Source organism: Pongo pygmaeus, chromosome 8, assembly GCF_028885625.2.
Source record: "Pongo pygmaeus isolate AG05252 chromosome 8, NHGRI_mPonPyg2-v2.0_pri, whole genome shotgun sequence".
Lineage (NCBI taxonomy): Eukaryota > Metazoa > Chordata > Mammalia > Primates > Hominidae > Pongo > Pongo pygmaeus.
The window spans coordinates 38,382,474-38,409,590 of NC_072381.2; the positions used below are offsets into that span (position 1 = coordinate 38,382,474).

At 39.2% G+C, this 27,117-nt stretch overlaps 1 protein-coding gene across 3 annotated transcripts in view; it reads left to right on the plus strand.

Annotated features, from left to right (window-relative positions):
* The window catches only part of LOC129006811 (zinc finger protein 37A), a 58,783-nt gene extending 33,093 nt beyond the window's left edge, over positions 1-25,690 (plus strand). For all 3 annotated transcript variants that reach the window (XM_054436953.1, XM_054436952.1, XM_054436954.1), the window contains one exon: positions 22,145-25,690. In XM_054436953.1, the coding sequence (XP_054292928.1) occupies positions 22,145-22,233 (89 nt within the window). In that variant the 3' untranslated portion in view covers positions 22,234-25,690. The remainder of the gene's footprint in view (positions 1-22,144) is intronic.
* The last annotated feature ends 1,427 nt before the right edge of the window (positions 25,691-27,117 follow it).

Sequence of the window (27,117 nt, forward strand, 5' to 3'; positions counted from 1 at the left end):
CCCAATAACAAAATTGGTGAAAGAATGGTGTGGAAAGTTCACTACAGAAAAAATATGAATGGCAAATAATCCTGATTTGGGGGAGAGTGTTCAATACCAATGCTAATTTTTAAAATGTCCTGTGTTTAATTTTTTGGAGTTTGTGATTTGCAACATGCCCCTACTGCATGGAGGGAGAGGAGATGGTAAAATTAACAGAAGTAATAATTGTAAACATAAAATCTCAATGGGTCATAATTTTCCACAGAACAGAATAAAATGTGTAGCTGTCAATTTACAACACCACTCAGTAGGAGCACAATACAATAATTCCACTATTCTTAATATGGGCCAAATTTCTGATCTTGAAACCAGCTCAATTTTCCTATACAATTGATGTTTATGGGGGCTTTTTTGGGGAATAAACATAGAAATTGACTGTTAGGCCACTCTTACATTGCTATAAAGAAATACCTGAGACTGGGTAATATGAAGAAAAGAGCTTATAAAGGGAAGAGGTTTAATTGGTTCAGGTTCTTCAGGCTTTACAGGAAGCATGGTGCTGGGATCTACTCAGCTTCTGATGAAGCCTCAGCTTTCAGTCACAGCACAAGGCAAAACAGGAGCAAGAGAGAGGGAGTTGGGGAAAGTGCCACATACTTTTAGATGACCAGATCTTGGGAGAATTCAGTATCAGCAAGACAGCACTAAGCCATATGAGTGTTCCATCCCCATGATCACCTCCCACCAGGACCTTACATTGTAAGGTCCTCCCACCAGAATGTAATCTGATGTTACATTCAACATCAGATTTAGGCAGGCAAACATATCCAAAGTATAGGATTGACCTCCCAGTCTTAAAGGTGGATAAATTTAACATTTGTCATCTGAGTTTTTTTCTCAATAAACCAATCATTAGGACTCCCACATAGTTTCACGTACCTGAAACTTTACAGAGAACCACAACTGGACAATGAGACCTGTTGCCAGTTGACTAACTCCTCTTCCTTCTCGCTCGTTCCTGTTTTCCCACAGGTGGTTACAATGAGATGCTAGACCTCTCATCTAACCACCTGCTGCCTGTTGATCATCTTCCTTACTCCCCTTAATTCCTATCTATATAACCTCCTACCTTTATTTGGGAGAAAGACAGATTTGATGGTTAGACTGACAGCATCCACAATAAAGCTCTTCCCTGGCAATACTCATCTTAGTGACTGGCTTTCTGTGTAGTGAGCAACCACACCTAGGCCAAACAACACATTTGTTCTACTTGATCCTCTGAGCTAATATCTTTGCCTTATAAAAACTTGCCTCACAGCCATTCAGATCAGGGGATGCTCAATGAGGAAGAAACCATTAAGAACTATGTTATCCAGTTTTGTCTAGGGCTGCTGTGATCAGGCAGTTCACTGCAGTGAGAAGCCTCCAGAGCAACAAGCAGTAGCCCTGTCATCACCGTTTTCCTCCTCCATCTAGCAGAAATCTTCGCACACTTGTGAAGCCAACTATAGCCATAACTGCACCCCAGGCTGAAGCTTTTTGCTAATGACCAATGAGCTAGAAAGGTGGGTTTGGCCCATTTCTCTGTGCATTGTATCTAAGCCGTGTAGTTTGGGCCCTGGAAAAGAGCTCTACCTAACAATGAGCTATTCTGCCAAACAGTCAACTGAGGATTTAAAAACTTGGACTTGTAGGGACTTTCAGTATTCTCTAATAAAGATGCACTCTATGTCCATATCTTTTTGTATTTTCAAGTGCAAAAAGTAAACATTTTTACTCAAATATTCCAGTTACCAAATAATTCATATGACGGTATTTGATTGACCCCCAAATAAATGTAAGATGAGAAACTGGGCAAGGCTGATATGTTCACCTCCTCCCATGTTCATGGAATGGGAGATGTACCTAGTGAGATTTGTAGTTGTATGGAGCTTGCTTCTGGCTTTTTTTGGACTAGTTTGAGACACTCAAGCCCCAGAATCCTTTAAAAATCAATAAGGTCCAGATTGAGGACCCTCAGAATGTCTGCTCTTTTCATCTTTTCACTTATGCCAACCACTTTCTTCACTGATGACAAGCACTCAAATTGTATTTCTCTCTTTAATACTAATATACTTGTTAGAAATGAAAAATAGAAAACAAAGGGTGTGTATAATGTGTGTGATACATGGCTTTAAGTGAAACCAGTAATGTTCCAACTAAAGATGTGCTTTCCTAGTGTTATACAGCTCATTCAGGTGGTGCATTTCTCTAAGTGCACTGCTGGTATATGATGAGTAGTTGCAAGGGGCCAGTTTGTTAGTAGAACACCTGGGTTAGAGGCTCTCCCACTTCCTCCTACATCTGTCTCTGGTTCTCCACTCATTTCAGGACCTCTTTCCTCAGCTTCTCTAACACATCAAGCCTGCATCTACCCTCAGCAGGATGCCATTGACACAGAGGTAAATACTAGCCAAATTCATGACTTCAACAGAATTTGAGCTGAAGCAAATATTTGCAGAAGTATAACAAACTCAATATAATGCATGCCATAAAACAGGTGTGGCCGTAGTGCCAAGGAAGCAGAATGAAAGCACTGCATTTTCAGGTAGAACAAGAAAAAGAAAGTTACCTGAAAAAAAGTGACAATTTAAGCTGATTTTAATACTTGGGTATAATTCTAGTGGGCAGAGAAACACATTGGCAGTTGAAACTGAGAGAGGGTGGTCATCTAATGTAATAGGGGATGTTTGGGGTTGTGAGTCATGCAGTTTGGTTAATGAGTGGGGAAAAAAAATGTAAGATCTATGTGGAGAATCTAGAAATTTGCTGTTGGAAACAAACTGAGGAACAGGGAAAGATATCTGCACTAAAGTGTGGGATGTAATTGTGTTTTAGAAACTAATCAGAAGATTTTAATATGCATTGAGCAATAAGAGTCTAGGGGTAAGGAGGTCTGATAGGAGATATAAGGTGAGAAGGGGGTTAATATAATAGGAGGAGGGATGCACAGAGGACCTAACAGGCTTAACTAATTCATTAATTCATGTTGGGCCCTGGGGTTGTGGTGTTAAGCAAAAATAGCCATATTACAATCAAATGCAGTGGGAGAAATTACGTAATTGCACACATCTGAGCATAATCATGGCAGAGACATATACTCAGAAGCAATCTCAATCTAGGAAGAGTTGAGTACTCAGTCCTAGTACTTACTAGAAGTGATTGAGAATATTATACTTTCTGTCACAAATGATTCCCTGTTAAAAAGTTTGGGTTTTATCTTTTCAATAATGAGACACCATTGAAAATTTTGGATCAGGAACTAAAATTTAAAAAGTAATTTTTTCCATATTTCTTCCAATCATGTTTTCTTCTTTCTAAAGATGTGCATTACATGATGTACACCATGACATTCTGGAAGCTGAGTCAGAGACAGCAAATCGCATAAGTGCCTCTTCCATCCTGAGTTCACGTCCAGTGGGCATGAAGTGTTCTACTTTCATTCAATGAAATTCTTTTTTGAGACAGAGTCTAGCTTTATTGCCCAGGCTGGAGTGCAGTGAAACGATCTTGGCTCACTGCAATCTCCCCCTCCTGGGTTCAAGCAATTATCCTGCCTCAGCCTCCTGAGTAGCTGGGATTACAGGTGCCTGCCACCATGCCCAGATAATTTTTGTATTTTTAGTAGAGACGGGATTTCACTCTGTTGGGCAGGCTGGTCTTGAACTCCTGACCTCGTGATGTGCCCACCTTGGCCTCCCAAAATGCTGTGGTTACAAGTGTGAGCCACCGCATCTGGCCAATGAAATTCTTTAAATAATGTTTCTGTGAGCACTCAGTAACTCATCCATAGCAGTGTAGAAACTCAACTTACATTGTAGCTTTCTAGATAGTGGATTTTTCCTTCCCTACATTGCATTGTTCAATTTTCTAGAGTTATAATTAGGCATATTTGGTTATATTTTTTGCCTGGTAAAAAGTCAAAATAAGAGGAGGCATAGTGATCTTAAGAACTTCAGAACTCCAGCCTGGGCGACAGAGCAAGACTCTGTCTAAAAAAAAGAAAAGTAAAGAAAAGAAAAAACTATAACTTTGTTTTTTTATTTTTAACTTTTATTTTAGGTTCAGGGGTATACATGCATGTTTATTTTATAGGTAAATTGTGTGTTGCAGGGCTTGGTGTACAGACGGCCACCCTCCACCTTAAGTAGTTCCTGGGGTCTGCTGTTCCCTTCTTTGCGTCCATGTGTACTCAATGTTTAGATTTCACTTATAAGTGAGAACATGAGGCATTTAGTTTTCTGTTTCTGTGTTAAAAAACTATGACTTGGCTACTGTGCCTATGGAGTAGCCATTCTTTTTCCTTTACTTTTTCAATAAACTTGCTTTCACTTAAAAAAAAAAACTATAACTTCAAAACATGTTTCTATGCATCTCATAAAACTGCCATTAGAGATTTCATGTATTAGGTTTATAATTTTCCACTATATTTAGGTACAATTTAAGTACTTGCCTTCAAATTTATTGCCAAAAACCCCTTATCCCAACTAACATATGTTTGTAGTTTTGGGTTTTGTTTGTTTCTAAAAATCAGTATTCTTACTTGTTCCATCCTGATTTCAAAATTGTGAGGATGATTTACTTTGGTAAAATACACATAAACAATATCATTTAATTTATTTGTAAGTGTACAATTCAATGGCATCAAATACATTCACAATATTATATAACCATCAATACTATCTATACCTAAAATTTTTTCACTTTTCCAACAAAAACTTGATCTACTCAACCATAATCTTTCCTTCTCTCCTCCCTGTCCCTGGTCACTTCTATTCTACTTTCTGTCTTTATGGATTTGCCTATTCCAGGTATGGCATGTAGGGAGAATCATGAGATATGTGTCGCTCTGTGTCTAGATTATTTCTCTAAGCATAACATTTACATGGTCCATCCATGTTTAGCTATATTTAAAAAATTTATTTTTATGGCTGAATAATGTTCCTTTGCATGTTCATCCCATGATTTGTTTACCCATTCATCTGTTCATGGGCACATGGGTGATTTGTACCTTTTGGCTATTGCGAATGATGTGCCTGTGTACAGTGATGTACATATGTCTGTTCGGATCTCTATTTTCAGGTTTTTGGATGTACACCTTACAGCAGAATTGCTGGGTTACATGGCACTTTTATGTTTAAACTTCTGAGAAAACACCACACTATTTTCTTTTCTTTCTTTTTTTTTGAGACAGAGTCTTGCTCTGTCACCCAGGCTGGAGTGCAGTGGCACGATCTCAGCTTACTGCAACCTCTACCTTCAGGGTTCAAGTGATTCTCCTGCCTCAGCCCCCCAGGTAGCTGGGATTACAGGGGTGCACCACCATGCCCACCTACGTTTTGTAATTTTTTTTTTAAGTACAGACTGGGTTTCACCATGTTAGGTAGGCTGTTCTTGAATTCCTGTCCTCAAGTGATCCACCTGTCTCGCCCTCCCAAAGTGCTGAGATTACAGGTGTGAGGCATCGTGCCTAGCCCGCCACACTATTTTCAACAGCGGCTGCACCATTTTACATTCCCATAAGCAATGCACAAGTGTTCTGACTTCACCACTTTCTTGTCACTTCATGTTATTTTCCATTTTTCGTTAGCATACACATCTTACTAAGTAGAAAGGGGTATCTAATTGTGATTGATATTCCCACTTCTCTAATGACTAATGATGTTAAGCATCTTTTCAAGTGCTTGTTTGTCATTTGTGTATATTCTTTGAGTAATGTCAAAGAATTTTCAAGTCCTTTGCTTGCTTTTAATTAGGTTAACTCTTTGATTGTGGTGGTGTTATTCGTGTTCTTTATATATTTTGGATATTACTATCCTGTCAGACATATGATTGGCAATTATTTTGTCATATTCAGTAGGTTGTCTCTTTGCTTTCTTGATAGTATTCTTTGATGCAAAAAAGTTCTTAATTTTCATCAAGTCCAATTGACCAATTTTTTCATTCTGTTGTCTGTGTTTTTGGTATCATGTTCCCAAATCCAATGTCATGAGGATTTTCTCCAATGCTTTCTTCTGAGAGCTTTATAGTTTTAGGTCTTGCCTTTAGAACATAAATCTATTTTGCATTAATTTTTGCAAATGTTGTAAAGTAACGGTCCAACTTCATTGTTTTGCAAGCAGATCTCCAGTTTTCCCAGCACTGTTTTTTAAAGACCATCATTTTTCTATTGAATGGCCTCTGCATCTTTGTCAAAAACAATTCACCATATATTTGAAGGTTTACCTCTGGGATCTCCATTACATTGATCTATTAGTGCCACAGTGTTTTAATTATTGCAGCTTTGTGGTAGGTTTCAAAGTTAGGAAGTAGGAGTACCCCAAATTTATTCATCTTTCTGAAGATTATTTTGGCTATTTAGTGCCCTCTGTAATTTTATATTAATTTGAAAATTAGCTTTTCCTTTCTGTTGACTTTTGTAGCTCTCTTTGGATAGTATTGGCATCTTAACACTGTTAAGTCTTCCTATACAAAAACAGGGATGTCTGTCCATTTATTCGTTTCTTCTTTAATTTCTTTCAGCAGCAGTTTATCATTTTTAGTATATAAGTCTTTAACCTCCTTAAATAAATTTATTGCAAAGTATTTAATTCTTTTTAGGTGTTATTGTAAATGGAGTCACTTCCTAATTTTCTTTTTGGATTTTTCATCAATGGTATAGCAAACAAAATTGCTCATCTTGTAGCCATAATCTTGCTGAATTTGTTTATTAGCTCTGGTGGTTTTCTTAGGATTCTTTGGAATATTCTACATATAGGTTCATGTCATCTGCAAATAGAGATATTTTTACCTCTTTCTTTCTATTTTGGATGTTTTTATTTTTCCTAACAGCTCTGGCTAGAACCTCCTGTTAAATAGCAGCAGTAAAAAGGAGTATCCTTGCCTTGTTCTTAGTTGGAAATCTTTTTAGTTTTTCACCACTGATTATGCTGTTAGCCATGGGTCTTTCATAAATACCCTTTGTCATGTAGAGGAATTATTCCTTTATTCCTAGTTTTCTGAAAGTATCATGAAATAGTGTTGGAATTTTTCAAATGCCTTTTCTGTATCAACTGAAACGATCATGTATAGGTTTTTCCCCCTTTCCTCTATTAATAATATATATTGCATTAGTTGATATATTTGTATTGAACCACCCTTGCATTGCTGGGATAAATGCTATTCACTCATAATGAATAATTCTTTTAACAGACTATTGAATTCAATTTACTAATATTTTGTTTAAAATTTTTGCATCTATAATTGTAAGAATTTTGAGTTTCAGTACAATATTTAATAAATAAAGTAAGATAATCAACACTTTATTATAAAATAGGCTTTGTGGTAGATGATCTTCCCTGCTGTAGGTTAATGTAAGTGTTCTGACCATGTTTATATGGGCCAGATAAGCCATGATGTTTTGTAGATCAGGTATATCAAATTCATTTTCAACTTATATTTTCAACTTTCTTTATGGCGATGTAACCCCATGGTAACTCAAGGTGCATCTGTAGTTGGTTTACTGTATTGTTCAAGTCTTTTTTTTTTTAAACTTTTCATCTATATGATTGATCTATTTGTGACTGTTAAGTAGAGCACTGAAGTCACCAGCTATTATCATAGAATTGTTTATTTCTCCCTTCCATTCTGTCAGTTTTATGTCATATATTTTGAGGGTTTGTCATTAGGTGCATAAATGCTTATAACTTTTATTGCTCTATTGACTCTCTCAGTGATATAGTCTCCTTTATCTCTTTTAAACTTTAAGATTTAAAGTTTATTTTGTTTTAATATTATCATAGCCACTCAGATTTATTTTGGTTACTATTTGCATGTAATATATTTTACTATCCTTTTACTTGCAAGTTATTTTTGTCTTTAGACATACAGCAAGTCTCCTGTAGATTTTGTATTGATATTGTTGCATCATGTTTTTAAAAAATTAATTCTGCCTATTGTTTTTTGATTGGAATTGTTAATCTGTTCAGATTTAAAGTAATTACTGTTAACACAGGGCTTAATTTTGCCACTTTGTTGCTTTTTATTTTTAAGTTATACTTTAAGTTCTGGGGTACATGTGCACAATGTGCAGGTTTGTTACATATGTATACATGTGCCATGTTGGTTGGCTGCACCCATTGACTCATCATTTACATTAGGTATATCTCCTAATGCTATCCATCTCCCCTTCCCCGACCCCATGACAGGCCCCGATGTGTGATGTTCCCCACCCTGTGTCCAAGTGTTCTCATTGTTCAATTCCCACCTATACGTGAGAACATGCGGTGTTTGATTTTCTGTCCTTGTGATAGTTTGCTCAGAATGATGGTTTCCAGTTTCATCCATGTCCCTACAAAGGACATTAACTCATCCTTTTTTATGGCTGCATAGTATTCCATGGTGTATATGTGCCACATTTTCTTAACCCAGTCTATCACTGATGGATATTTGGGTTGGTTCCAAGTCATTGCTGTTGTGAATAGTGCTGCAATAAACATACATGTGCATGTATTTTTATAGCAGCATGATTTATAATCCTTTGGGTATATACCCAGTAATGGGATGGTTGGGTCCAATGGTATTTCTAGTTCCAGATCCTTGAGGAATTGCCACACTGTCTTCCACAATGGTTGAACTAGGTACACCAATCAGACGTAGATTTGGTCTTTTCACATAGTCCCATATTTCTTGGAGGCTTTGTTCATTTGTTTTTACTCTTTTTTCCCTAAACTTCTCTTCTTGCTTCATTTCAATCATTTGATCTTCAATCACTGATACCCTTTCTTCCAGTTGATCAAATTGGCTACTGAAGCTTGTGCATGCATCACATAGTTCTTGTGCCATGGTTTTCAGCTCCATCAGGTCATTTAAGGTCTTCTCTATGCTGTTTATTCTAGTTAGCCATTTGTCTAATCTTTTTTCAAAGTTTTTAGCTTCTTTGCAATGGGTTCAAACATCCTCCTTTAGCTCACAGAAGTTTGTTATTACCAATCATCTGAAGCCTTCTTCTCTCAACTCGTCAAAGTCATTCTCTGTCCAGCTTTGTTCTGTTGCTGGCGAGGAGCTGTGTTCCTTTGAAGGAGAAGAAGTGCTCTAATTTTTAGAATTTTTACCTTTTCTGCTCTGGTTTCTCCCTATCTTTGTGGTTTTATCTACCTTTGGTGTTTGATGATGGTGACATACAGATGGGGTTTTGGTGTGGATGTCCTTTCTGTTTGCTAGTTTTCCTTCTAACAGTCAGGACCCTCAGCTACAGGTCTGTTGGAGTTTGCTGGAGGTCCACTCCAGACTCTGTTTGCCTGGGTATCACCAGCGGAGGCTGCAGAACAGCAAATATTACAGAATGGCAAATGTTATTGCCTGATCCTTCTTCTGGAAGCTTTGTCTAAGAGGGGCGCCTGGCCATATGAGGTGTCAGTCAGCCCCTACTGGGAGGTGCCTCCCAGTTAGGCCACTGGGGGTTAGGGACCCACTTGAGGAGGCAGTCTGACTATTCTCAGATCTCAAACTCTGTACTGGGAGGACCACTACTGTCTTCGAAGCTGTCAGACAGGGACATTTAAGTCTGCAGAAGTTTCCGCTGCCTTTTGTTCCTGTTGCTTGTTTTTGATATGCGTTATAAGTTTTTATTCCTTACTTCCTTCATTACTGCCTTTTTACATAATTTTTTGTTGTGAAACTTTTGATTCTTATCTCACTTATACATATATTCTTTAGATATCTACTTGGTAGTTACTATAGGGATTACATCTAGCATCCTAAAGTTTTAACAATATAATTTGAATGGATACCACTTAAATAGCATACAAAAACTGTTTCTTGGCTGGGTGCAGTGGCTCATGCCTATAATCCCAGCACTTTGGGAGGCCGAGGCAGGTGGATCATGAGATCAAGAGATTGAGACCATCTTGGCCAACATGGTGAAACCCCGTCTCTACTAAAAATACAAAAATTAGCTGGGCGTGGTGGTGTGCACCTGTATTCCCAGCTACTCAGGAGGCTGAAGCAGGAGATTCGCCTGAACCTGGGAGGCGGATATTGCAGTGAGCTGAGATCATGCCACTTGCGCTTCAGCCTGGTGACAGAGTGAGACTCCATCTCAAAAAAACAAAACAAAAAAACCCCAAAACTGTTTCTCTACAATTTCATCCTACTTTCTGTTATTAATGCTACAGACTGCATCTTTATTCATTGTGTGCTTAATAATATAGATTACTAGTTATTTTTACACATTTGTCTTTTAAATTCTATAGAAAATAGAAAGCTAGATTACAAACCAAAATCAGAAAACAAAATTATTCTTTATAATTGTCCATGTATTTACTTTTACCTTACCTTTAAAAAAAAAAATAAAACATGGTGTATTAATCTGTTCTCAAATTGCTATTAAGGAGGTATCTGACACTGGGTAATTTAAAAAGAAAAGAGGTTTAATTGACTCAACAGTTCCGCATGGCTGGGGAGGCCTCAGAAAACTTAAAATCATGGCAGAAGGCACCTCCTCACAGGCGGGAGGGGAGAGAATGACAGCCAGCAGGGGAAATGTTAGAAGTTTATAAAACCATCAGATCTTGTGAGAAATCACTCTCACAAGAACAGCATGGGGAAAACCACCCTCATGATTCAATTACCTCCCACCAGTCCCTCTTACAACACATGGGGATCATGGGGATTACAATTCAAGATGAGATTTGGGTGGAGACACAGCCAAACCATATCAGAGGCTTCAGGTTACTGTCTAACTTTCTTTCATTTTAACCTGAAAGAATCTCTTTAGCATATATTGCAGGGCAGGTCTATGGAAAAATGAACCCTTTCAGCTTTAAAAACTTTTTTTGAGAGTGTCTTCATTTATGTCTCATTCATGAGGTAAAATGGTTTTTCTGAGTATGAAATCATCAAGTAAAAATTTTTCAAAGCATTTTTTTCTTTTTGAGATGGAGGTTCACTCTTTGTTGCCCAGCCTGGAGTGCAATGGTGCGATCTTTGCTCACTGCAACCTCTGCCTCCTGGATTCAAGAGATTTGCCTTCCTCAGCCTCTGGAGTAGCTGGGATTATAGGCACCTGCCACCACACCTGGCTAATTTTTTTGCATTTTTAGTAGGAACAGGGTTTCATGGTTTCACCATGTTGGCCACACTGGTCTGTAACTCCTAACCTCAGGTGATCCACCCACCTCGGCCTCCCAAAGTGCTGGGATTACAGGTATGAGCCACCACACCCAGCCTCAAAGCATTTTAAATATATTCAGCCACTAACTTCTGGCCTCTAAGGTTTCTCATGAGGAACTGGCTGATAATGTTACTGATGGTTTGTTGTATGCGATGAGTCACTTCACTTTTGTTCCTTTCAGTATTCTTTGTCTTTTAATATTTTGATTATAATGTATCACAGTATGAGTATTGTTGAGTTTGTCCTATTCAGGGTTTGTTGAGCATCTTTGACTTGTAGTTTCATCTTTTTGCATAAAATTTGGGAAGTTTTTAGGCATTATTTATTCAAATATTCTTTTTGCCCCAGTCTATCTGTCTTCTCCTAATGGGATTCCCATGCTACATATGTTTGTTTGTTTGATGGTATCTCACATACTCCCTAGGCTCTGTTCAGTTTTTATTACTTTTTTCCTTTCTTTTCCTCAGAGTCAATAATTTCAATGGTTCTTTCTTCAAGTGTATTTATTATTTTTTTGGCTTGCTTAAATCTGCTCTTAAACTCCTCTAGCATATTTTCAGTTATTGTACTTTTCATCTCTAGAATTTCTTGGCTCTCTTTTATAATTTTATATCCTTTTTGGAATACACATTTTTTCAGACATCATTTTCCTGTTTTGTCCATGTCTTCCTTAGCTCTTTGAATATCTTTAGGACAGTTGTTTAAAAGTCTTTGTCTAGCAGTAAGTCTGACATACTCATCCAGGCTTCCTTGGGTTTTGATTTATTTGGCTCCTTTAAGTGGATTATACTTTCCCCTTTTTTATGCCTTCTTTGTTGTTTTTGTTGTTGACTGGACTCTGAACCTTATAATGCAGAAATTGGAAAGCAGATTTTCCCTCTTCCTCCAGGGCCTGTTGGGCTTTAAAAAATGTTTTATGCTGTTCCTTATTGGAGATCAGCCTGAGGTAAAAACTTAAGGTCTTATTCAGGTCATTACTGGGCCTTTGTCTTTCCCTAGGCAGGTATGTTGGCTGTCTAAATTCTCTCACATATGCAATTACCTTTTAGTCTGCAAAAACAGGTGTATCCCTTTTGAATCCCTTGGTGGCTACTTCAGTTTATGGAGGTTGGATAACTGGTGACCAGCCTACATGCCCACACCACATTTATCAGAGAAGCATTCCATAATTAGAACACAGAGCCCTGGTATTTGGAAGGCTAGGTCTTTATTGCCCACCCTGGCTCCAGCAAGACCTTTCACCCTTGAATGTGGGTTATGGACCCCAATGCCACATGACATGAGACTATAGAGACTGTGGTTGGGGGATGGTAGTTGCAACTCTGCTGGTGGCTTAAATAAAGCAAAGATTATCATAATGTACCAGCCAAGCTGTCCCCTGGAAGCTGCAAGTGTTCAAAATAAACTACGGAGGTTCAAAATGTTTGCCTCAGCCAATTTCTTCCAATATAATTGTGCAGATAGAGAGATGGATTTTTGGTACTTTATACTTTGCCATTTGTCTTAACTTCATTCCCCTAAGGATCAGTTTTAATAGTAAATCATAATTACTCTTTGAAGCATGTTAGTTTTCCTGTATTGGAAGTCCTAATTTGTTCCTCTTTTGTTAAATTTAAAATGTGTATGACTCATTATATTGGCATCCTGAAATAAATAACTCTTTGTAATCCAGACATATTGATTAATCAGAAAATTACATTACACTAACATCCTAGTCAATTAAATGTCTATGCAGCACTGTGGTCCCACTTTGCAGAGTGACTATAATTGCCTTGCTTTGCCATTAGTAATTGTTCTAGAGTGTGAAATAATTATAAGTGTATGAAAGCTCTTGTAGAGAGAACTTCACCTAGGCTTGTGGCATTCACTATTAAAGCAATGAGTGCCTTCTGGGGACAGTCAGCTCAACTGACTTCAAATTTTTGCAGAGTGTCACCACAAACACTAAGTATAGATTTCAGTTTGAAAAACTTTAAATTTACCTTTTATTGCTGTGTTTGGTGATATAAATGCAGCTAAAAGCATGAGTTAACAAAGTGAGATTTAGAAAGGAAATGTCATTGACTGCCTGAGATATGTACTTCATGGAATATGTTTTTGTAATAAAGCCCCTAGAAAATCAGGAAACTTATGAAAGAAGCTTTACATATGCATATGCATACATATATGTTTAAAACTTATATTGGACTAAGGTTAGAATACTTAATGAGGTCTAAAATGACAAATGGGGATGTGAGAATGTAAGCAAAGTAAACAAGGACTGTCAGTTCTTAATTTATTAGCAGCACGTGCTCACCAGGAACCCGCTGTCTAAAAGCCAATCCCCTGAGAACAAACAGCATTGAGTCTGAAATTCAAATTTCCCAGAATGGAAAATGATGAGCCCTAGAATTTTAGAGTCTTGTCATTAAATTTGCAAAGTTCAGTTACACCACAGCCCAGCTACTTACCAACTGCCTTATTACTCTTCTCTTTGGGCCTACTTAACCCAACTAAAGGATCAGGGAGTCAGACTAAATATCCATACAGGCCCTCCTAAAGACACATCCTCCGGTTCATTTTGAATATCTAACTTAACATTCTGTCCCTGCAGGTGTTCTTTTTTATAGCATCATTTTAGAGCTGTAGCCTATCTGCAGAGGAAGAGCTACAGGCAGGTTTGGAGTGCATGAGTTTATTACAAATATCATGTTTTATAAATTGATGCCAGTGTTTTGACCTGTCTTGTGAACAACTGGGACCTTATTTCCTGTGTCACTCTCTCCCCTTTGCATCTTACACTTTCAGATAGTCTTAGAGGTTTCCATTGAGTTCTGAGGACAGACTTTCAGAATCCTCATTCTCTTGCTTCCTTTCCTCTAGAGTTATTTGTGTTCATTATTGTCCTTATGTGTTTTTTTTTCTGATTATGAGGCAACTAAAATTATCTGATTATTGATCACTGTGTTGAACCTCTAACTATATTTCTTCAACGGTTAGACATATTTTTCTCTTTTTTGAGATGGATTCTCATTCTGTTGCCAGGCTGGAGTGCAGTGGCATGATCTCAGCTCACTGCAACCTCTGCCTCCCGGGTTTAAGTGATTCTCCTGCCTCAGCCTCCTGAGTAGTTGGGACTACAGGCACGTGCTACCATGCCCAGCTAATTTTTGTATTTTTAGTAGAGATGATGTTTCACCATGTTGGCCAGGATGGTCTCGATCTCTTGACCTCATGATCTGTCCACCTCGGCCTCCCAAAATGCTGGGATTATAGGTGTGCACCACTGCACCCAGCTGACATATTTTTCATAGTTAATATTTCTAGTCAGTATGAGTTTTTAAATATGCATTTTTTTTACTATTTTTCTTCCTTCAAGCCTCTGAAAATATTGATGGTGTCTCAAAATTAATAATTTATTGATTGAAAAAATTCCATTGATCTATTCATATTTATTTATAACGTACCAAATCTAGTGCAATAAGTAGTCCCAGGAATTTGGTTCCCATTTTGGAGTTATATTTTAATTTCATTTATAAACCCAAGTTCATTTTTCTCTCTTCTGGCACATGTATTCATAATCATCTTAGCATTCTTTTAGTTGTTACAGATGAGGTAACTGCAGTTTGATGTTTACTCTCCACTCTTTTTCACCTGCAAGTGGTAGCCAGAGCTGCGTGGTCCTATAAGTTTGCTGTACCCTTGATAAAAGAACTTACACTTTATAATCATTGCTATGGCTCTACTGGATCGTGGATCCATAACTCTACAGGTTTGTCAAACACTACCAAATTCTACACCACAAACACTGATCTTTATTCTTTGCTTATTAAAACAAGCAACCAACCAGGTTAACGCATTCCAAGAGGAAAAAGAAACTGACCAAACTAACTTTGGAAAATGGTATTTTGACTGCATAAGGTTTACACAAACTGAGCTGTGTGTAAACACTGTATCTAGTTGGTAATTTTGTTTATCACAGGGACAAAAGTTAATTCTGACATTACTTTTCATTTTCATTTACACTAGGCTAGAGAAAATGAATAAGTTGTAGAGAATGTGAGCTAGATTCCTCACTGTTACAGAAGGAAGTTATAAGTTAGAAAGGGTACAAGACTAGAAAAAATCCTGTGGTGCCAGATTAGAGTTTAAAATATCAATATATACACAGATAGATATGTAGATAAGATAGACTCACACAGAGATGGTAGTTAGGCAGATAGATAGATAGATAGATAGATAGACAGATAGATAGATAGACAGATATACAGATACATATACATAGAGATTGATAGATGATGTATATACATGGATTAGGACACACTATTGCTAGTTCTGTCTGCTAAGAGATACATGCATCCCGTAAGCAATGAGCATAAATCTTGGTTTCTAAATAACATTCTCCAATATAATGATTCAGATCTCTGGAGCAATGGTTGCTTCTAGAACTGGGGCAGTGAAAACATAAGATGATCCTGAAGCATCCTGATGTGCCAGCAGGCCAGAAAGTGCTCAAAACACAAGGATGTGGCACGTGTCATAATCCAAAATAAAATATAAAGAGACATGAGTCCATACTATGCAAATAAATTGTTAATTAAATGAATGAGAAGGAAGAGACTAATCTTTCCCATGGAAGAATTTCAAATAATTTATATAGAAAATGTGAGGGCAAAGAAAATCACCATTAGAACACTACAGTGATAGTGGCTGTTGGCAAGATCCAATGAAGGACCCATATTAGTGGATGAAACTTGAGGAGGAAACAGGGTATTTGCAAAGCCTGAAAGTATCTTTAACTGAATATTTACTAATTACCATGGTTGTTTTAATATACATTCACAAATTTATTGTTATTTCTGCCTTAAAGAGGTGGAGTTTAATTTTCCTCTCCTTAAGTGTGGGCTGGATTTAGTGACTCAATTTTAACATATAGAGGGTGAAAGGGAAAAATAACCTTACAGAGGAGCAACCTGGCAGACACAAGCTAAACCAAGTGATTGCGATTCATGTCACCAGTGATGCCTTATCCCCGTAGGATGTGATGAAAAGGCCACCTCACCTCTGCAACATTCTTCCCTCAAATCCATAATCCTAGTCTAGTCAGACAAACATAAACCAAGGGAACTCCACATATATCCAACTGGTTTTCAGCAAAAGTGCCAAGGTCATGAAAAACAGGAAAGACTGAGACACTGTCACAGAGTCAAAGACACTAACAAATCATGATGACCAAACATGGCACAGTACCCTGTATTGGATCCTGGAACCAATAATAATAATAGAAAAGTGGCAAAATCCGAATGAATTGTATAGTCTAGTTATAGTATTATACCAATGTTAATTCTTCTTAGTGTTGTTAAATATATTATAGTTACATGAGATGTTAATCTTAGGGGAAGTTAAAAGCATATTGAAACCATCCATACTATCTCTGGAATGCTTCTTGAAATCTAAAATTACTTCAAAATAATTTTTTTTTATATCAGGAAAGAGGCTAAAGCAGGCTGGGTGTGGTGGCTCATGCCTGTAATCCCAGCACTTTGGGAGGTGGAGGTGGGCAGATCACTCTAGCCCAGGAGTTTGGGACCAGCCTGGCCAACGTAGTGAAACCCTGTCTCTACTAAAAATACAAAAATTAACCGGGCATAGCAGTGGGTGCCTATAATCCCAGCTACTTTGGAGGGTGAGGCCAGAGAAATGCTTGAACCAAGCAGGTGGAGGTTGCAGTGAGCTGAGATTGTGCCACTACACTCCAGCCTGGGTGAGAGAAAAATAAAAGAGGCTAAAGCATCAAAAAGGTGAGTAGGGAAGCAGGGCTCTCTTTTTTCTTAATAGGGAAGTCTGAGAAGTTCTGGCACCATTGTCATATGTTTCTAGCAGAGCAGAATGCCAGGGCTGGGCCATGTCTGGAGAACAGCCTCAGGATAGAGTAGACAGCAGATAAGGGAACTGAGACCAGACCACAGGAAGAACAAAAAATATATATATTTATGCAGAGAGAACAATATAAACAAGCTTCTACTGCTCTGATGATAAATGTGAGATGACTGACAGGACACTAATTCATATCTACTCTTACCATCAGAAAATATAAACACTATTAAAACAAAATGTTTACATAGATCCAAGCTTATATTGTGAAAATAAAACTTCTCATTGTTCTCTACGTGGGGGTGTGTACAACACTGGTGGACCCCACAAGCTTGCTCAGGTACAACTCAGGTACAGGATCATTTGCGAATCCTGAGCATGGCCCCCTGAGCCAATGTATAACATGATTGGTCAGACTGGTTCTGCCTTGAATAACACAGATTCCACTTTAGCTGAGAGAAGGTAATATTCTTTTAAATTCCATTTTGGTTTATCTACACTGTTTTAGAATGTATGGGTTTCTCTAGATCCTCTGTTACTTCAGGTGTGACATTTTATGCACGTCACTTGTTGCAGCCCACTGGTGTCCACATTCTGCCATGTGATGTGGAGGATCCTCACCTCCATGTAGGCCCATTTCTCCTTCTCACTTTACAACATAATTTACATGCATGAAGAACTATATCAGACCATGGAGTAATTTTTGCTTCAATCATCAAACACAGTTTAGAAAAACTCAAGAAGGCCGGTCTATCGTATTTATCCATGTTTTTATTATTTCTATTTTTCTTCATTCCTAATGTTGTTTCCTTATTTTATCATTTTGTTTCTGAATTAAGAACTTCCTTTAGCCACACTTTTAAGAAGGTGGCTGTGTCCTTCCTTGAGTCCCAGGTCCCCCTGGCAGCCCACAGTGTGGGATACACAGGGTGAGCACAGGCTGTAGGAGGTCTTGAAATTCTGGCAGGGGGTCTGCACTTGACCTAAGAGGTAAGGCACCAGCACTTCTGAAACCAGACAGAATTGGATGGAAGCTGTATTTCAAGGTGATTGTCTGTATTTATGAGGATTAATCTTTTGGATAATCTGGAAGGCCTGGGGGACTCACTGGCAAGATATGGTAATAATTTCAATAAATATTTAAAGGCTAAACCAAGTTGAGGCTGGTAGGACCAGGGAGAAGCAGCTGTATGCTACATATTGAGATCATCTAAAGACAGGAAATTGATGTTTTACATGAGGTTGATTTTGAAGAGTAAGGAGGCATATCTGGTCCCCAGTCTCATCTCTGGAAAGAACTGCACCAGACCCAACCCACCCTAATTACCTGTTCTCTCCTGATTGTGAAGTCTATGAAAAGAAACACACAGGTCATTTTCAGAAAACGAAGACATGGTGTTAGTAGCAAAATCTCACTGTGGTTTGAATGAGCATTTATGAACTGTCAGGAAGGAGCCCTTCATTGCTCTGTTGTCAAGAATGGGAGACACTAAGAGCTCAGCCAGGGCTTCGACTTAAGCTCCATGTGAATAACCTTGGCCTATGCTCCCTGGACATGCAGTTCACCATCCATAGAGTGTGGCCAGTTTGTCTGATGGGAGGAATCACATGCACTGTGAGTCACCCCTTGCAGCAAGAAGACCACAAACAGGACTTTTTCCTGGCAACAGTAAGTGAAGTCAGTTGGGGTCTGGAGCTGCCCAAGACTGGCTGCACACTCCAGGGATGGGAGTTTTAGTGCCCTGGAGGGAGCCTCTACCTGTGACTGCTTTAGCAGTGCCCTAAGAACCATGGTCCACATGGCGTCTGTGAGCAGAGATGGGGGAAAGAGGAGACATCACTGGGCTGCAGAGGTCAACAGGGATGTGGAAGTGTCTTTTATTGCAATTAAGTTTTCTAGTCATCAAACCTCTTCGAGGTATAGAATCAGCTCTGAAATTCTCAAAGTGTTTTGATCATAGTATTCAGGGATTTATTTTTTTAACTGAGATTTACATTACTATGTATTTGCAGTAATGTTTTTCTTAAAAGTTGTATCGTAATGTATTTAGCCAGAACTCAGTGTCTGTGAGAAAGAAAAGATACTAGAACTTCTTACTACCATCTATGATATAAAGTTTAAAATTATATAATGTAACCAGTGACTTTCCTGTTTTAAAAAAAATCACATAATCAAAAAAAAACTTACCGTCTGTATATTTTTGTTTTAATCAGTATATACTTATACATGGGTACATGAATTTCTCTCACAGTCAAATACAATTATAAAATATACATTTTCAAATAATATGACCCATAGATTCATGATGCAATATAGTATGAATTAATTCTTTTTTATTATAGTTGTCTAATGCTGTGTCAGCTTCTCAACAAGGGGTCAAACTCACAAAGACCCAATGAATACACATGGCTTGAGTGTCCAGTGGAGCACACATGGGTGTCACCCCTTGACAACTGAATGTCTGCTGACCTAATTTCTGAAATATTTCTGCACATCAATTATCTATGTCTGCTTGGATGAAGTTGAAAAAATTCAATAATCTCATAATAGAATCTTGAATTCTTTAATGTTTCCAGCAGTGAACCCAATGCCATGGGTGTGGTTTAAACCACCCGCCATGGTTTAAACCAAGTCTTGTATGCAGCACTACCCAGCTGCATACAAGACTTAAGAATCAGAGGTAAGAAGGTGGCTGGAAGTCATCCGGATTCTACAACATATGTAGTGCTGGGTCAGTTAAGCTCTAAAACAATGCATTTAGTAAAATGATGGATTTATATAGGAATTTTCCAAATGGGAGGTGAGGGAAATAGCATATGGAGATTTGACAGCAGATACAATGAAACTTAAAAAGAAAGGCAGAAATGCAAATCCCTTCTCACTCCTTCACACCTGGGGCAGTTTTGAGCGGCTTGGATGCTCAACATACAGGAGACAAATTCAACAGCCTTATTGATTTTCACACACTCCCCATTTTCCGAAACAAAATGAACAACAATAAAATCAGATCCAAGGGAAAAAAGGATCAGAATGCCACAAATTCTACGGAGGCTATGGAAATAGTTTTGACTCACACTGCCTGTGACTATTATAATAAAATCAGTCACTAATATAATTTGAAATTTAGGAAAGAAACAAATTGTCTTGATAGGGTGTTTAGCTCACTGTACCTACTAAGAGAGGCTGTGAGTGCTCCAAGAGTAATTTGAATTCCACATGTGTTATTTCCCTTTAATAATTCTCTTGCCAGGCATTTTATACTTTAAAATTTGTGTGGGAAATTTCTAACAATGGACCTGTTACTATTTTTTCACATTATCTCTACATTTTTCATATTATCTATACATTCTCACTAGGGATACTTTCTATCAAATGAAAGGATATAAAGAAACTTCTGGAGTACTAGATCAGGCTTTCAGATTTGTCACTCAGGCACCATTTTCACCCTTTGGTTCATGGGTCACTGCACAGTGGAAAACAACGGATGTGCCTATTCAGTTCCTATTGGCCGGGGGCTCAGTCACTGTGGCAGATGTACTGTGGTAAAAACTAATACCAGAAATGTTCCTCAAGAAAAGAGAAAGGACCAGCTGAGTGAGAATATATCTATAAAGCTTTTTCTCAAGAGGAGACTAAAGACTGTGAGCTGAGCGAGCGGTGGCTTATGCCTCTAATCCCAGCAATTTGGGAGGCTGAGGCAGGCAGATCACCTGAAGTCAGGGGCTCGAGACCAGCCTGGCCAACTATGGTGAAAGCCCGTCTCTACTAAAAGTACAAAAATTAGCCGGGCGTGGTGGTGGGCACCTGTAATCCCAGCTACTCGGGAGGCTGAGGCAGGAGAATCACTTGAACCTGGGAAGCAGAGATTGCAGTGAGCCAAGATCATACCACTGCACACTAGCCTGGGCAACAGAGTGAGATTCTGTCTCAAACAAAAAGAAAGAAACAAAATAGCCTGTGAGATACTTTTCTTTCATTGAAATCACTGCTTCTTATCTTGGCATAATTTGAACAACCCAAGCAGGGAGAAGCCAGAGCCAGGCACATTTCCTTAAGACTTCACAACAGGTGTTTTATTTATTTATTTATTTATTTATTTATTTATTTATTTATTTGAGACAGGGTTTCACTCTTGTTGCCCAGGCTGGAGTGCAGTGGCACAATCTCAGCGCACCACCTTAGCCTCCCAAAGTGCTGGAATTACAGGTGTGACCACCATGCCCAACCCACAACAGGTGTTTTAATAGTTTATTTACTGGGTATATACCCAAAGGACTATAAATCATGCTGCTATAAAGACACATGCACACGTATGTTTATTGCGGCACTATTCACAATAGCAAAGACTTGGAACCAACCCAAATGTCCAACAATGATAGTCTGGATTAAGAAAATGTCTCACATATACACCATGGAATACTATGCAGCCATAAAAAAATGATGAGTTCATGTCCTTTGTAGGGACATGGATGAAATTGGAAATCATCATTCTCAGTAAACTATCGCAAGAACAAAAAACCAAACACCGCATATTCTCACTCATAGGTGGGAATTGAACAATGAGAACACATGGACACAGGAAGGGGAACATCACACTCTGGGGACTGTTGTGGGGTGGAGAGAGGGGGGAGGGATAGCATTGGGAGTTATACCTAATGCTAGATGACGAGTTAATGGGTGCAGCGCACCAGCATGGCACATGTATACATATGTAACTAACATGCACATTGCGCACATGTACCCTAAAACCTAAAGTATAATAATAGTAAATTAAAAAAAAAAATTTGGAAAACAAACAAACAAAAAAATAGTTTATGAGGACATTGATAAACAGCTAGATTGGACTTAGGGATAAATTAATTAAGCCCTCATATTTTATTGGTGAAAAGACAGATCCCAAGAGACAATGAAAAAGATATTTGATTTCTACTGTTGGGTTGATCCTGGAAAAATCTGGGCCTGAACTGTGCAGGTCCACTTACAGGGGATTTTTAAAAATAAATGCAGTAGATCCATATAGGCAGTTTCCACATTTGAAACCAAACGTGGCAGGAAAATACAGTATTGGCCAGGTTCCAGGCCTACATGCACAGAGAGTCGACTTTTCCTACCCACAGGCTCCACAAGGCTGACTTCAGGACCTGGGCATGCATGGATTTGTGCCGAGACCAGCTCGGTCGTGGAGACTCCAACCGAGCGGCACTAGAGGAATGAAGACAAAGACACAGAAATAAAGTGCAAAGTGGGAATCAGGGGGATAACAGCCTTCAGAGCTGAGAGCCACAAACAGAGTTTGACCCACATGTTTATTGACAGCAAGCCAGCGATAAGCATTGTTTCTATAGTTTATAGATTAGCTAAAAGCATTCCTTACGGGAAACAAAGCATTTTTAGTGAGAAGCAGAGAAACAGTCTCTGGCTGATTATCTGCAGCAAAAACATGTTGTTAAGGCACAGGCCGCTCATGCTATTTGTGGTTTGAGCAGTTTTCCGCTCTGGGCAGGCCAGGTGTTCCTTGCCCTGCTCTAGTAAACCAACAACCTCTCGCAGTGTGCATCATAGCCATCACGAGCACGTCACATTGCTGCAGAAATCCTCTTTATGGCCAGTTTCTTTAAGGCCTGTTTATGACAGGCTTAGGGCCTGTTCCCAGCAAATTTGGGTGTCCAAACTAAACCTCTGGAGCTAAACCTCTGGATACCAAGGGACGACTGTGTTTGAACCATGGTTTGGGTTTGGAGAGATTAATGACAACAGTGGCTAAGCATGGGAAGGGTTTCTATGGTGGTACTGCATTGGACCACCTCTGAATGTGTGTATTAGCAGTTTAGTAAATAAAACAAATCTGGGATGCAAATAATCAGATTTATTCAGAGTATCCTAAAAATTCCCCCAGTTTTATTTAGTTTTGTGGAATTATGTCCTCTTTCTAATTTTGCAACATTTCCTTGCATGTTAAAACATTCTTCCCTGAACCCACAATGAGTCTTTTACAACCCATCTCTGATACAAGAAAAAAGATATTTCAAAGAAAAACAGAGCTTGCTTTTGTACATAAGCTAAAAACAAACAAAACAAACCCAGAAGCATAGCTGCTCTGCTCATTCCCTTCTACCCAAGAGAAAAAAAGAAAATAAAGACACCATCAAGGAAACTGATGCCACAGGAAATCTTTTATTCATCATTTGGCAATTTATCACCAGCACACTGAGGACAATAGCCCTTTCTCTCAGTTGCTTGTAGATAATTCACATCTTTGTCAAAAGACTCTCCTTCAAAAAATGTGGAAAATTGATTTCGATGAGTTAAGGAAATACAAGTCATGAGGAATGGAGAAGAAAATAACACATAGATAATCTGTCATGTCACATTTTATGTCTAGATATTGAGGGTATCAAGGAGATGCGTGCCTGGTGATGAATAAAGACAAACAGCTGATCTTGGAGGCATGGAATTGGGACTTGGAACTGCACCCCGCCCCCCAGCTCCTCTTCTCTTCTGTTATTGAACATCTGGAGAGACAGGCATATTGGCGTCCTTGGTTTACCTACACTAAACCTCTTGCATACAGATAAGCAAACTGAGATCTAGAAAAACGAACTGGCCCAAATTTACAGAATTAGGTGACTTTGTCACATGAGTGGGTGAAGAGTCTCAAAGATTAGTGAAGTCTAGAAGATTGTAGGAGAGTCATCAACTAAGTTATGCAAGCTGTCCAATCTCCTCCCAGATTTCACATGGAGAATTTCATGGGAACAGAGCCAAATGAAGACAGTTGGGTACACACACGAGGGCTGGTGTGGCCATTGAGATGCCTGAGCATTTGCCAGGGGATTTTTATTTTTAAAGGAAATATCTGCAGCATCTTACCAAATGCTCTGCCCAGGATCTCAGAGGCTCTGAGAACACTAAGCTCTGCCTGTGTTCCTACATTACAAAAAACCAAGAGGGATGTAGCCCTTGTGCTTGTGTTTTACTGAGAGGGAGGCTCATGGCCCCAACCAGACAACCTCAACACCCCGCCTTTGATCCCAGAGGCTGACGGAGAATGTCTTAGCCAGCTGCAGCCCTAGGTATGGTTCTAACACATGGAGGCTCCTCTGAGAAATCTACAGGGCTTCATTATGGCCATCAACAGGGCTGCTTGTCTTGCCACATATCTGGGACTTTGCAATTTTTTTAATGGTTTGCTTTAATATTATTCTTTTTTTTTTTAAATGGAGTCTTGCTCTGTCACCCAGGCTGGAGTGCAGTGGCACAATCCTGGCTCACCACAGCCTCTGCCTCCCAGGTTCAAGCAATTCTCTTGCCTCAGCCTCCTCAGTAGCTGGGATTACAGGCACTTACCACCACAACTGGCTAATTTTTGTACTTTTAGTAGAGACGGGGTTTCACCATGTTGGCCAGGCTGATCTCGAACTCCTGACTTCAAATGATCCACCCTCCTTGACCTCCCAAAGTGCTGGAATTACAAATGTGAGCCACCACACCAAGCCATATTTGCTTCAATATTCTAACACAAAATTATAGCTTAACCTATCATCCAATATTCCCATTTCTCAATAGGATGCAACTGCTGTGCTTTCTTTGAAATAACTATTTTTGAATATATTATTTCAAAATGTAGTCCTCCCAGACAGTGCTAATTCTATTGGGATTTTAAAGGATTACACAAAATAGCCATCACATTTCACTTAATGTGCCCTATGTAATGCAGCACCCAGCCTGCTACAGCCAGTTGGGCGGCTCTTGCCCACTCTCTTCTCCAGGTTCTCTCACATGCATCAAGGCTGTGATCAAATGGGACATTCTCGCTTCTTCCCCTGCTAACCCCCAATTCAGATTGTAACTCACCCCTCAGCAGTCCCTATCCCCTTTCCTTCATTTTGTTCCATAACTTTTGACACCTTCCAACATTCTACAGTTGTGCTTTTTTTTTTTTTATTTGAGAGAGTCTAGCTCTGTCGCCCAGGCCGGAGAGCAGTGGTGCGATCTTGGCTCACTGCAAGCTCCACCTCCTGGGTTCACACCATTCTCCTGCCTCCACACCATTCTCCTGCCTCAGCCTCCCGAGTAACTGGGACTACAGGCGCCTGCCACCACACCCGGCTAATTTTTTTGTATTTTTTAGTAGAGATGAGGTTTCACCGTGTTAGCCAGGATGGTCTCAATCTCCTGACCTCGTGATCCACCCGCCTTGGCCTCCCAAAGTGCTGGGATTACAGGTGTGAGCCACCGCGTGAGCCCGGTTTTGTTAATTTCTTTAGTAAACTATTTGCTCTTCTGCACAAAATTGCAAGTTCCATGGGGATAGAAATTTTTTTGTAGCTTTATTCTTTGCGGTATGTCCAGTGCCTAGAAAAGTACGTGGTAAGTGTTGTGAAGTATTTCCTGAATAGAGGCTGAATGTTGTGATAAGTTTCACTGTGACGCCTCATCTTGTGCCTGCACTTGCAAGTTTCTTGTCTGCCTGGGGAGTTGCGCTGAGCACCCTCAGCCCCCACCACTCAAGGTTCCTGTCTGCATGAATGTGATTGCCATTGAGTGTCAACAGCACCATCCCCTTCCCCACTCTCATTCAGAAGCTCCTCATCTGCTCTGGGATGGGACAAACTCACTCTTGTGTCATCATTCTGCCAAGTTTATTAAAACTCAAAATGTGAGTGTCTGCTCTTTTCTTTCTCTTTGTCCTTTTGTTAAAACTTCCCCTTTGAAAGAGGAGATGCCAAGGTTTAGACTAAATGGGAGAGAAATCGTGGGCAACTGGAGAACAAGGGAGGAAAACCACATTGGTTAATCTATCAAATCATTACATTTCTATATGATTAAGCATAAAATAAAATGTCTTTGAAGAAGTTATGCAGTCCAAAGGGTCTCTAACTAATGAGCAGGTCCTGAAGGGCATGGTAAAGCTCATATCAAAGCCGAGATAATTAGCATTTTATCCTGATAATCCATGGGGACAAGCAGTTCAGCTAAACTTTCATGAAACAAAGAGCATTTGCGGGGTCTGTGTCTAACCTTGTCATAGGTGGGACATCCTTTGAGGGGGATCCATGAGTCTTAGCTAAGTCAATGGGGAAGGGAAGTTCTTTGCAGTAAGGCAGGAACGCAAGGTGGTAATTTCTTTAACCATCACTGTTTCCCAGTGCCTTAGGGCTCAAGTAGAATTCAACAGTGTCACTATCAGTACCTGAGCATATTTAAAAGAAATACCTTAAGACTCCAAATACTTATTTACTGTGGAACTGCCAAACAGCCGTGTTCATGGATTTTGAAAATATCATGACATGCTGCATCTTGCCATCTGAAACATGTTCCAGACTCAAATGAATCTCATGAACATAGGATTAGCCACAGACAGAATTGTGAAGAATAACAAAACACCTTAAACTACATGGGTAATTCAGAATCTAAGTGAAAAAAAGAAAACTGGAATGCATGGGGCCACTCTGTGAGTTACGAGGTGCATGATTCAGGCCATTCCTTTCAACCACAACCACAGATGCAAAAGACAGTGGAACTGAGCAACTTGCAGTCTTGTCATGAGCACCAGAATCAAGAAGACTGAGAAACAGCTGTTTCTCTATGGAATTTTCTTTCTTTTTATTTTTTTATTTTGAGATGGAGTTTAGCTCTTGTTGCCCAGGCTGGAGTGCAATGGTGCAATCTCTGCTCTCTGCAACCTCTGCTTCCTGGGTTCAAGTGATTCTCCTGCCTCTGCTTTCCGAGTAGCTGGGATTATAGGCACCCGCCACCACACCTGGCTAAGTTTTTGTATTTTTAGTAGAGACAGTGCTTCACCATGTTGGCCAGGCTGGTCTCGAACTCCTGACCTCGGTTGATCCACCCACCCTGGCCTCCCAAAGTGCTGGGAATACAGGTGTAAGCCACCATGCCCAGCTCTCTATGTAATTTTCTAATCTTCAATTTTGTAATCTTTCATTTTATTCTATAGAAGACTGAAAATTATCTATAGAAATTGAAGATTTTCTGGAGAAAACTCTGTATATTCAATCTTTCGTTTTTTACTTTTTGTTTGTTTGTTTGAGATGGAGTCTCACTCTGTTGCCCAGGCTGGAGTGTAGTG